The 13209-nt window shown below is 37.6% G+C and overlaps 1 protein-coding gene across 1 annotated transcript; it reads right to left on the reverse strand.

Annotated features, from left to right (window-relative positions):
- Window positions 1-1749: 1749 nt before the first annotated feature.
- Window positions 1750-5731, reverse strand: b3gnt7 (UDP-GlcNAc:betaGal beta-1,3-N-acetylglucosaminyltransferase 7). Its single transcript, XM_024278079.2, has 2 exons — window positions 5081-5731; window positions 1750-4156 (listed from the first exon to the last, which is right to left on the reverse strand). Exon 2 carries the CDS (start codon window positions 4153-4155, stop codon window positions 2878-2880), a length of 1278 nt encoding a protein of 425 aa, XP_024133847.1. The 5' UTR covers window position 4156; window positions 5081-5731; the 3' UTR covers window positions 1750-2877.
- Between the last annotated feature and the right edge of the window lie 7478 nt (window positions 5732-13209).

Here is a 13209-nt window from a genome sequence, read left to right on the forward strand (position 1 = left end):
TTGTAAAAAGAAAAAAAAAAAGAAATGCATTTCTACCCCATTTTTTTTTAAAGAAGGTCAACTTATGCTGGATATCATGTTCACACACTGGCAGTATTCACCTGCGCAGTTTTACTGTAAGCGATGAAATGATCCATTATTTGATGGGGAGAACCCAAACAGTATGAAATGACACACCAACTCAGAAATAAATGAACAAACAAAAAGAAAGTAATGTTTGGTTTTCAGAAAAATTATCTGGACATTTTCTAATAAGGTATATTTCTGGTTTATCAAGTGGACTTCCAATAAACGAATTCAACTTCTTCCTTCCAATCACATGGCTTGAACACCTTACAGTCATAGAGTTGACAAAGAACTCTTGTTAAAGCTAGTTATTGTAGAGGGAAATATGAGGCCATTTTAAGCTTGGTACAGCTGGATTACACAACAGGGCAGGGGTCCAAGGCTCATGGATCAGTCTGCAGTCAAGGATCCGGACGGACTGTTTATACTACAACCTAAATGAAATGTTTAGACAGGAGCCTGTCTCCTCCACATTTGAAAAAGAGTTTAAAAAGAAGACCAATTTGACTTAAAGTTATGACTTAATTATCACACAACTACCATGTCTGTCACAATGTGAGACAGTGTCTCAAACTGATGACTTAGCATCTCAGGAATGTAACTAAGTGAACTTAACTAATCAACCAGGAAAAGTTTTTAAACCAGAATTTCAAAGAAGTGTCTCCACATTTACGGTATGTGAGTGATAATGAAGTCTTACAGGAAGAAACTGGGTTAGTGACTCTGTTGATCATGTGTCACTCAGAAAATAATGTTGGTGCTTTAGGGGACAAGAAGATTATAATTTAAGATCCCTTGACAAGCCCTCATGTTTTTTTTTGTTTTAATTATACAAAGGAATTGCAAAAAGAAAATTATTTACTTAACAGAAAAAATATTAAAAGAATTTCAAGCGTTCTTCTGTTGAAATGTACACGTGTGACCTGAAAATGAATTGGGTTTTAAACACTCACAGATATAGAAATTAAACAAAGTTTAATTGTACACCCAAATATGAACTTTTGTCAAATGAAAATACAAATAGGCTATCCATAATTTACTACTTCAATTTTTTTATTTAATTTTTTTTTTATAAATGTATTTTTTAAATAACTTAACCATTTGATAAACTTGATGAAAACTTAATGCTTGCACACAAATGTCTTAAAGGGCCTACGCCATGTAAGTCTTTCAGAGTAAACTATATATTTAAATATATATGATCATATATTACCTTTGTCACACTAAAGAGTAAATTATTTATGAAATATGAGTTATTTTTGTGAGTTTTTTTCCTACCCAGATGTCTTGATTTCTGAGGCTTCACTTTTCGCTGTTTGTGGATGGCGCCTATTTCATGGTGTCATCCTGGAGCCGTCCTCGGCAGCTTGTCCGAATTTTGCCCATGAAAACAAACATCTGAACTTTTGCAAAGGTTGATATCTGTCTTTAGTAGCTCCAGCCATCGCTACACTGGTCTTAGCAATGACTGGGGCTAGCGGTTGAGCTAGCTGAAGGGTGACACTAGCGGCTGAAACTCAGAACTGATCTATTTTTTCTATAACAAATGCTTTTTATTGGGTAGAAATTACCCGAAAAGACAGGTTTTTTGCATATTAAAAACCCTCCAAACACCTGATATTTGGGTCACGATGTTTTACAAAGATGCAGGATTCTGATGGGCTACGTATCAATAAAAGCAAACTATTTCAAACATTTTTATTCACAAATTACAGTCTATGCAATTTTTTTACACACATTCACATAATTTAGACATCCTCACATACATCAATAAACATACGGATTATCATGTAGAACGTCAAAAAAAACATTTGTGTTCTTGTTGCATTAAATTAAATGTAAGAACCCCGTGTGTCCCTCCTCATTGGAGGAACAACTTAAATGCTATAAGCCCGTACCAGTAAAAGTTTACTTCACAGTGTCTTGTAAGCTTTCTGGCGAATTCATATCAAGTACAGCACATTCAAATCCACAGACAGCTGGGTTGAAACATGATAAATATTCTGGTTTGAGTTTACAGCAAAGCAATCCAAAACAATCTAGAATACCAAAAGTGAATTCAACCATGGGCGTACATATGAGAGGAGCCGATGAGAAGGGTATGTTTTAGTCTGACTTAAGTGAGGTAGAGAGTTGTGCCTTCATCTAAAGTGAAATCATTGCAACATACCTTATATCTAAAGAGTATAGCACCTAAAAGAACAGAAAGTGAATTTTGGATTTTAACCCCTGTTTTTAGCCATTAAATTACCTGATTCTTTCCTTCTGATATTTCTGCATGCATATAATAAAACAACTAAAACAGTTATTTAACATGTTTCCTCCTAAGAAAGTTACATTTAGTGTTGTCGCAGGAATGGGCTCAGTTTCAAGGACCAGTGTCAACAAATGCCCTCAGATATATAGAAAATAAAAAAGTCTGACCTAAAAGAGTGGGATAAGGACAAGAGCAAGACTAGATTAATTTGTCTCAAATGGAGAAGCCTTGCTGAATATTTAACAATATAAATTAAAGACATAAAAAAAAACAGTGTTCTCTTTGGTTTCCCAGTAGTCCCGATAGCATTTTTAAAGCTGATCGAGTTCTTCCAAAAGTAAAATAAACCCTCTAAAACAACAAGTCACAATTCACTCAAGGTTTGAGTAAATTCCTCCACGGTGGGTTTTGCTGTGCAGAATCAGCAAATTCAAAGACTCCCCTGGACTCTTTCCACATAAAGGAGAGGGATTTGGGAAGTTTGCCTCACCTGTACTGAATTTTACTTTTTTTTGGCATTGACTGAGGTGAAGCTCAGCTTAATTTTCTATCCGCTATAGAAGTTCAACTTTCTGTGAGCAGACCAAGTCACTGTTGACCAGATCCCACATGTGCATGAGCTCCAGTGGGAGCAGTTTGTGCACCACAATCATGTTTTTAAAGAAACAAGGCTCCCTGTTCAGCCTGCTCTTTCTGTTTTTCACTAAGCCGAACGTCTTAAAGGCGTTGTGTTTCGTCGGGGTCACGTGGAGCACCTCCAGACACATGCCCAGGAAGACATCATCGATCGGAAAAAGCTCCAGCGTATTTGCGGCCCTATCGAGTCTCCTGGCCAGGATCCCGTCCATGAGGAAACCCCCTCCACCTGCATATGGAGGGTAGTAGGTTTCATTGTACAACGCCTCTGGGATGTAATATTTGTTTTCCTTTTTGCGGATGGGCTTAGCTTTTACCAGAACATCCCCTACAAACAGGTTCTTTTCGTTCTTGCTGCTTTCCAGATACTCAAAAATGTTCTCCACGCTGACGAAGACGTCGTCGTCTCCCTTGAAGACGTAACGTACACCGGGGCAGTAGGTGTGGAACCACTTGAGAAAGTGAGTCTCTTTGAGGGTCAAATTGAAGAAACTGTCTAAGAAGTCCCACTGGAGAATGTCCCCGTAGATTTTGTCTTCGTATTCCACTAGTTTCTGGTGGTTTTCTCTTTCTGCTTCATTGGAGGGTCTGCCGAGGAGGAAGAGAGTCTTGACCCTCTTCCCGTCTAACACTTGTTCTTTGCCCCAGGTTTTTCGGATGACCTCTCGGCGGTCGTGCTGCGTCGCCACGGATTTTATGACGATGAGTAAAAATATCTCCCCTGAGCACTTCTCTGGGTGGTTGAAGACCATGGGAAATAACCGACAGTGGCGATAAAGCAGGAACTGCTGGAAGTTGCTCGCCAAGTCTTGGAACCACGGCTGGTGGGAGAGGTTGAGGTTGGGACTACAGTTCAAGCTGGTCACGTCCCAAGTGGTCGGGCTGAGGCCCTCTGTGCTTGATGGCTCGCCAGCGGGAGCTGTGGGTAAAAGCTCTGACTGCTGCTGGTGGTGGAGGTTCTGCCTCTGCACTGCGATGTTCCAGAACTGTTTTGCACCAGCCAAAAAGGTAGGTTCCTCTTTCAGGGCAGCACTTGGCTCCGCTCCATCAGAGACATGCATGCGAACTTGCCTCTCCAGTTCAAAGCGAGACTTCATATCGATGCTCCCTCTATGGACGACAGTCAGCGTCACGGCAGCCAAGAAGAACATGAGCGTTGCTCTCTTGTAAAATCTCCAGCGTTCACGATTATTCATTCTGTATAAACAAAAAATAGGGAAGGAAAACAGGATTAGAGACATTTAAATCAGCATTTTTTACAACCCCTTTTTAGAGTTATTAACAGGATATAAATCATTTCTGGCTTTTGTCCAACAAACATTTTCCTTACAAAAACATGCAAATACGTTACAAGGAAAAGCAAATAAAAGGGAAATGAATGAACACATGCTGTAAATAATCATAAAAATCCCATTTAAAATGAACTACAAGGTATTCTACTGAGGAACGCCTGAAATCTAATAGAGGTTCTCACATTTTCATCATGCCATGCTGGCCCCTATCACTCACTGAGACATTCCTGTGTACCCCCAACCCCCATCCAAGGAAAAAAAGGCTTTGAGTAGTTCAGTTAGGAAGTGCTATCCTAGACATGTTTACATTAAAAGTGGGGTCATCTTGACCCCTCAAGAAGGCGTTCTGATTTTTTTTTCAATAACTTTTGATTTTTCACTGTCCCCCTTCATCCATATTTGTCATGGGTTGGATAACATGTCAATGTATGGCTTGGGTCATCTAGACCCCAGAACAGAGCACAAGAGTTAAACAAATGTAAGAAAGAAGGTAGAGATCATCCAGTCAATTTCAAAATAAAATAAATAAAATTAAAAAAGAAAGGGAAAATATTCTGTATTGCTATTAATACCCATTAATGGATAAAGCAAGAAAAATAAATAGTTTGTAGTTTTAAAACAAACCACCTAACAGCTGACTCTTATTTTGAAAAAGAAAATGTTAAAAAAAACTACGTCTTAAAATAGTTTTTTAAAGCATAACTTAGTTTAAAATGTCCATCTATCAACAGGAATAAATAGACTATCGACACCTCTATTCGATTGTTTAAACAAACTTGCTCGTGGTTACAGATTAACAGGAAAAAGGAGGAAAGAAAAAGCAACTTACTTCCTCTGTAACGCGGCTCAAATGGATGAAAAACGGAACCAAAACGGGTGACCTTTTATTCGTTTGGTCTATAAAATAGAGGATGTATCCTTTAGTGGATCGAGAGCTGGAGTCCTCTTGCTCCTGAAGGGAGGATGTGCGCTCGGAGTGGCGCACGGGCGGCGCAGCTTTTAAAGGCTCCACTGCGTGAGCGCGTCACGTGCGTAACAGGATGCAGAGGAGAGATGGACGACAAGCCTACGCAAGTCTTCAAAATCCCTTCAAGACTCAGCAAACAGACGATTTCTCTGGTTAATGTGGTTAACGTCTGGGCAAACAACATTTTCTTTCCATCCTTGTCTTTGAAGTTCATTTTTTTTTTTTTTTTTTTATCATGGATAGGAAACATGATATTTCTCATTCACTGGTGACTTCAGGAGTTTAATACAAAAACAGGAAATATGATCACTTTAGCAGAGGGAAAATCTATGTATGTATTTTATTTTTAGACATTTTTAAACGCTTTTTAATAAACTTCAGGTCAGAAATTTTATTAATATTATTTATTATCTTTTAAACCGTTTTAGCAATACTGACAATAATTATTATACATTTCATGAATATTTCCTGCCTTAATTTAGTCTAAAACTCAGATGGCTTTAAAGTGCCCCATGATTTAAAAAAAGTAGTGTTTGCCTCTCCAGTTTCCAGTAGTGTTTTAATTATGATTATGAAGTTTTTAACCAAAATCTCACAACCTAAATGTCTTAAAAAGCCATGTTTCATGTTGATCTGAAGCCTCTGTTTCCAAAATCTCCTCTGAGGGGGTGTGGCTTTTGCTGTGATCAATTCATTCAATCAGTTGGTTTCTCAGAGCAGAGTTCTTGGGAAAATATTGAAAACTCTCTTATTGATTTACAATCCTTTCCAGCTGCGGTCAAATGAGCCGCAGTTGGCATTACCGTGGTCAAATCAAGAAGCTTCATAGAGTCTCGCAGAGATTTTCCAGTGTTCAAAGTCCTGCTACCATAAGTATTGTATAAAACTCACAAAAATTCAGTGACGGATGATTTAATCATGGAAATGCGAACGGCGGCTCTTTAGACTGCAGTCATTGGGAAGATACCATCTTCTCTTCTCCAGCACCTGAGCAAGACACACTAGTCGGACCAGATTAAACACAAGTCGGTTAATTTTTTTCTCCCTTTTCTCTTAAAAATCTGAAGTTTTCGCTCTGACATTTTACATGTAAGTTTTTTCCAGATGAACAAGTTTGACATATCTCACTTACATGTTTTTGTCATCTTCACAAGAAGCAATGTCTGCTATCAAGATCAGCACTGTAAACCCAACAGGAGGAAATAGGAAGAGTAAATAAACAGTCCTTTAACTTACTGAAAATCTATTTCAGTGATTTAGAAACAAACATTAAGCTTTAAAAATCACATGTTGTGGACATTTTGGTGCAGGAAGTGAGCAGCAATTAACCAAAGTTTCAATTTGCATGAAAATCTCTCGTTCAAGTATAATAAAGTGTCTCAAGAGACAACCTCCATTTGCATCTTTTAATTTAAGTAGTTTGATTGAGCCATTTAATTTTTTAAAGACTCTTTAAAGTGTCATTTTTTCAGTTTAATTTTTTTTCTCTTAATGAAACTGATGATAAATTCAAGTACACTTTCTAAGATTCCCTTTGTCTAAACTCAAAATGGCAGTAATCTCAGTAATTAAACATATATATATATATATATATGTGTGTGTGGGTGTGTGTGTGTGTGTGTGTATATACTGTATATGGTTATGTAATCAAAACATGCAAATTCTTTCCTTTTCTTCCAAAACATATAAAGTATCTGCTCTGGAATTTTACTTAGATGTCAGAAGTGAGTTATTTTCTAACACTAAAGGCAACTTTTTTTTTCCAGATGAGTTTGAAATGTTTTAAATGTTGGTACAGATTCTATTGTTCACCATGGGGAACAAAGTTCAAGGTTTTGTCGTTTTCACAAGAAGTAAAAGTTACTAGCAAGATCATGCAACCATCAAGAGCCTCAGAGGTAATAAAAGCATAAATAATCTTAATGATAAAATCGTAATAACTCACTGAATATCTGTTAATATTCAATTAATACGCACAAAGATTAACTGCAAACACTTTGGTACAGCTGCAATTGTGTGGAAATCTTCTTATCTTTTGAATTTTATTGTGAAAGTGTCTTTTGAGATTCATAATTTATGTCAGAGATGATATTCACTTGAAAGATGATGTCTAAATGTAAAGGGAGGTTGCTTGTTGATATTTTCACGTACTTAAAGTCCCATTCCAATCACCTTTTGACCTATTTTAAAAGCATTTCCATTGATATTTTAATTGCGATTATGTTGTTTTTACCCAAAATTGAAAAAAAAAAAAAAAAGAAATTGTAATTTTTTTACGACATGGTGTCTGCGTAGTAGCACATTAGAAATTCCCCTCTGAGCTGTGGGCTTATACCCTGCCCACATGTCCCATAATCCCTTGTTTGCGAGTGGAGCGGGTTGTGGCGTTTTTTTGGTCTGCTCCTGAATCACAACAATTTGAAAAAAGAAATACTCAGAAATGCAAATTTGAGCTTTATTTTCTTTATATCACCAAAACATTGCCACATAAACACATTAAAAACACCAAAAACACAATTTTCATTGGAGTGGGTATTTAAGAAGACTTTGGGAAAAAAGTTTTAATATGGTTGAAAATTCACCTTTGACATTATACACCAATTTGAAGTCTTTATGTCAAGATTTGTTTAATTTTCCAAGTTGATGGCAGACAATGAGCTTTCACAAAGCGACTGTACAGGTTTCATAAGCTTAAAAGCCTCTTTGTCAATATGTGAGTTAAATGGCGTTTCCTGAATGCTTGAGTGACTGAATGACGCTCCGTCCAGGTGTTCAGGTAGACATCGCTGAAGGTAAGCCTAACATTATTTTTAAGTGATTCACAAAATACAGCAGAGATGACGAAAAAAAAAATGTATAAAGATTGACGTTTCTTTTAAAACAAGTTTATCTTGAGGGTGTGTCACTTCTATCTATAGAATTAAAACAACAAGCTTTTAGATGCCGTCACTACTCAAACTATGTTGAAACCCTAAATTGCTTTATGTTTCAATTCAATTTTCTTTATATAGCCCAAAATCACAAAGGAATTTGCCTCATTGGGCTTCAAAATATGAACAATAGTTAAAAAGGCTAAATAAAACAGGTTATCCCTGCCCTTAGACCCTCCCCCCGGTAAGGAAAAACTCCAAAAAAAACCTGAGTCAGGAAAAAAGAAGAAACCTTAGGGATTCCCACATGAGGAAGAGATCCTATCCCAGGACGGACAGCCCATACCAGAACTGTTAAAGAAAGATTAGCTTCTACAACTACGTATCTAAGAGTTCATTCAGATAGAGATGAGAGACTTTTTGTTTTCAGAGAAACAAAATGTGACCGTGATTCAAAACAGGATTTTTTTTTCAATCTGGACTCAGCCTGTGATTCTAAATCTCTCCTTCCTCTCCTTCTCTCTCTCCATTTCCTGGATCTAGCCAGCCATCCTTCTCAGGCCCATATGCATCCTGTTGCTTGCTGATGGTGTTTTTTCCTTTACTTTTTCCCTCCTTTCTCTCCGCTGGTTTGTTCTCTGTAAGAACTGCAAAGAAGTAAGGTGGTGATGGACAGAACTTCATCCTTCCTTGCCTGATAAAACAAAGTCAGTCACGTCTGAAAGAGATGTCAAATACCAACAAAAGTGACATTTTTTAAACTCACTGTTGTTTTAATGCAACCATTGTTTCTACAGTTTTGTCAGGTATCTTTTCTTAATTAAAAAATAAAAAAAAATGTTGACTGAGCAATTTATCTTCATATCATAAATAGAGGTTTAAAATCAATTCGGTGATATATCGTGATAATTCATTTGGTGATACTTATCGATTTATAATACTGATAAAATATTAATTAATTAACTATTTATGAGCGTCCTTCAGCATCTTACGTTTGTCTTCCACCTAAACCTAAACACATCACTGAGCCTCTCTGAGTAACTCTACTCAGAACCAAAACAAGGTCTTGCAAGAATCAGTTTGTTTTAAATGTTCAGTCGGCCTTGCAGTTTTTGTTGCTATGAGACATGAACTTCTTCATTTTTACTTGGGATGGATGCCAAACCTGAAACTCTGTCACGTTGGTGCCAGTGACATATAAAAAATGCAGATAGCGGGCTCAGATAAAAACGGGTGAAGCAGTGTATGGAGAGAAAATAGACTCACCCCGATTTATTTAAATGCATCACTTACACACCAATCTTGGAGACATGAAAAGAGTCTCAGATTTGTACGTAATTGTGGTTTTTGTGTGTGCGAAACAAGTGATTCATGTGTATATTTAGTTTCAAGCTGTTGTCATTTCGATTTGTGCATGTGTAACTTGTAATGTTTTGAGAGACTCCAAGCTAATGGGAGAGCGTGTGAGCAGAGAGATGATAAGGGAGCGGGCTTACATTGTGCCTACAGTCCCGCCCACATCTTGGAGGTGAATTTCTAATGAACTATCGCTGCTCAGAAGAAACTTTGTCTTAGAAAATGATCCAAGTTTTTCTCAATTTTGCCTAAAATGGCATAATTCTAATTAAAAGACCAGGGGAAATGCTTTTACAATCAACAAAAAGTGGGTCTTTAATAAAGAATATTGCTGCACACTCCTACTGATAAAAAGGTTGTTAAAATGTCAAGGAAAACTGGTTATATAGTAACGATGCAAGATGAATAGCTGCAGCTTACGGGAATAGGGGTTGGTCTGCAACAAGCTATACCCACTTCACTCCACCTGTTCTAACAAAAGACTTTGAAGAAGTGGTTAATCATTACTTTCTTGGTAACATTTCAGTCACATTAGAAATAAATCATACCTGTTGTCTGGAAATAGAAACTTAATCCTGGAATCTTTGACCTTCGCTAGTAGAATTACACCTTAGTCATCACTCCACATTTAGGTAAATAAAAGGCTTGGTAGTTCAAGGTGGGTAATTGATAAGATGTTAAGCTGCGAAAGGGAAACTCGTGTAACTTTTGTGGATAAAAGTGATGCTGCAAGTGAGATTTGATTAGAAAAACTTCTGTTACTTGATAAGGGACTGCGATTCAGTTAAGTTGATTCAAAAGATTGAAACTGAGAACTTTGGGAAGGTCTGGGGGATTGCCGCCTATAATATCCAGGTTAACCAAAGGAGGGCTGATAAGGGGGTGGGATGAATACCCTTTGAACCAAAGGTAAACACTGGCCTCCTGTCTCACCCCCCCCAGTCCTTTAGAGATGTTTGGAAAATTCCATTTTTGCTGAAGAATGTTCTTAAAGATAATCAAAATACAAGATCACATTGGTAAAGCCACACAAAGTATTATGTTTTAGAAAGATAAGAACATTTGATACAAATTTAAGCACAGCATTTCCTGCAGTTTAGGTTCAGAATGTCACGTTTTGTGTTCACAATATATTAATTGGGTTACTGTGTAACACTTTAACACAAGAGCTCCAGCGTTTATTATCTCTGATTAACTAACTTTTCAACCATTAACACGGTTAGCCTAATTCCAGCAGATTTTGAAGGAGAAAGTGGCTAAATTAGCCAAAACAGCTAGCATGCAGCTAAAATATTAGCCAAACTCCAAAATAGCTTTTTTTTTTTTTTTTTTTTTTTAAATCCCGAATTAGCCAAAATAGCTAGCATGTAGCAAAAATATTAGCTAACCTCCAGATTAGCCTAAACAACTGAAAAAAAGCCTAAATTAGACAAAATAGCTAGCATGTAGCTAATATATTAGCTAAACTCCAAATTAGCCTCAAAAACTTAAAAAAAGCCTAAATTAGCCAACCCACGTAGTATGTTGCTGAAATATTATCTAAACTCCAAAGCAGCCTAAAACTGAAAAAGGCCTGTGTGTTTTTTCTTTATCTCAATCTAAATCACAACAGTGTAAAAGAATGTTGCCTCTTAAATCACAGGCATGTGTCGCTTTTCACCTTGAGAATCTACAGGAACTATTGTGATAACAGTTAAAAAGTTACAGTATGTTAAAGATTTTTTGTTTAAGTGTCACCGGCGACGCCTCAGGTGTTAAAGGGTTAAGCCAGATGGTGCATCTGACATCCTGTTGGTTACATGTCATTGTTACGGCTGTGGACATATTTGGTTTTGTTCTTTCTTTTGGTTCTGTGTATTTTTATCAGAGTGGGACTTCTTTGTGGATCTTTGTATTTTTCTCCATTTCTTCCAGGTGTGATACTGGAGGGTGTGGCTCCCCATTGGTCCAGGCTGATGGAGGGAGCCTATAAAACCACCATTTGGACCTCCAGACCACAGAAGGGAGCTGGGCTGCAACCTGTCTCAACGGCAGCTTGGTGCTCTTCTCTACTCGTTTTAGTTTGTGTGCACATTGTAGTTACTTTGGTATTTTGTTTAGGTCCCACTCTGTGTTTAGTATTAGTTAAGCGAAGCTGTAGGGGGGAACTGCCATTTTCTTTAGTATGACTTTTCTCCTGTTTATGTTAGTCCAGGGAGGTTAGTGTTTGTCATTATTTTACTGTTTCTTTTGCAGGTAAGCTCACTGAGTTAGTTGGGGTTTTGCTTGTTATTTTGGTTCACCCTGAAGCCTTTTGCTTCACATTTAGTTATTGTTTAGTTGTTTTTCTTGTAAGTAAATGTTGCTATATTTTTATGGAGCAATTCTTTGTTTTTGTTACACATTTCTTCTTTAATTTACTTTTATGTTAGGCCAGATCCTTAGACAAACTGTGGTGTAATGGTACATAAGACTATTCATGGTGCAAACTCTTCACAAAATCAGAACAAGCAAATTATTTTTTTTGTTAAAATCTTTATTAGTGCTGTCCTTTAGACCCAGGGTCCCCAAACTTTTTCTTGTGAGGGCCACATACCTGTTTTCTTGTCTGATGTTTGGTCGGGGTCGTTTTGTAGGCTAACAGAAAAAGTGTAACAATCACAGGGTGTGCCCAAAAGTAAACAATTAAGTTTCCCAAATTTTAATAATCCCTTTCTTTAATCTTCAAAGAAAAAGATAAAGCCAAAACATTAAAAAAAAAAAATGAAACCAAATGCAATATATAAAAACAATGGGTCTCCAATATTTTTGGGGGCTGGGCCAAGTGTGGAGGCCGTAGTTTGGTCGTTTTTTTGTTTATTGTTGCAGGGGTGTTTCTTTTTATATATTTTATTTTTCAACGCTCAACCACAACCCGACTTTGGTCGAATGCATGCAGTTAAAGTCCAAGTGGTTTCCCTTTCTAAAGGTTAATGTCTGTTTTGTGGGCATTCCTGAGAAGGTCAAAAATATAAAAAAGGCTCTGCATTTGAAAGTGTTTGTGGAGAGGCCTCCCTGTCCTTTCACATCATGCCTTTTAAAAGGCACCGTGTCCTTTTCCGTCTCCGCTCCGAGTTCAGTGCTCTTAACCAAAAACAACCAAGCACAGCCTGAAAGGGAAGGCAAGTGTTTATGACTAAGTGCAGCTGTGTGCGCCGACTGGGATTTGTCTGAACAAAAAGACGCAGGAGGTTCAGGAGAGACGCCGCAAAAGCTTTTTTTTTTTGTTTTCTTGGCTGCTGTCGCCTTTGAATTAGACGTGTGGATGGCCGTCTACTGATAAACACAGCGGATGCTGTAAGTCTTGGGGACGTTTCAGGCTCCTCAACCATAGTCATCACTGGTACTAAAACTATGTATTGTTTCAGTTTTGGGCATCGAATACAGTAAAAACAAAGAATTAAACTTTAAAGTTCAATTACCCCTCACCCCTTTTTCCTTTTGGTCTTTTGCACTTTTGTTTTGAGAAAAAGCAGCTGCTTCCTTTGTCTCGCTGTTACAGCTGGACAGTTCCAGCATGGCTCGAGCTCAGGGTTACACGGCCACCTGGCCACGTGCGTCAGCCTGTCATGTGTGGCCTGTTTCCTCACATTGTGCTCGTCCTCGCGGGCTGCAGCTAGAGTGTTAACTGCTGATGTGTAATCTCACATGGGAGACGTTTGAAACACTGAACGCTCTGACGGTTCCAATATTTCCGTCAGTAGTCAAATAAAAACTGTCAAAACTTAGAAAAGAAAAAACACTGAA

The sequence above is a fragment of the Oryzias melastigma genome, linkage group LG4 (assembly GCF_002922805.2).
Source record: "Oryzias melastigma strain HK-1 linkage group LG4, ASM292280v2, whole genome shotgun sequence".
In the NCBI taxonomy this organism is placed as follows: domain Eukaryota; kingdom Metazoa; phylum Chordata; class Actinopteri; order Beloniformes; family Adrianichthyidae; genus Oryzias; species Oryzias melastigma.

Excerpts from the sequence above, each read along its gene's own strand:
- b3gnt7 (XM_024278079.2), bottom strand. The coding sequence starts at position 4,155 with ATGAATAATCGTGAACGCTGGAGATTTTACAAGAGAGCAACGCTCATG.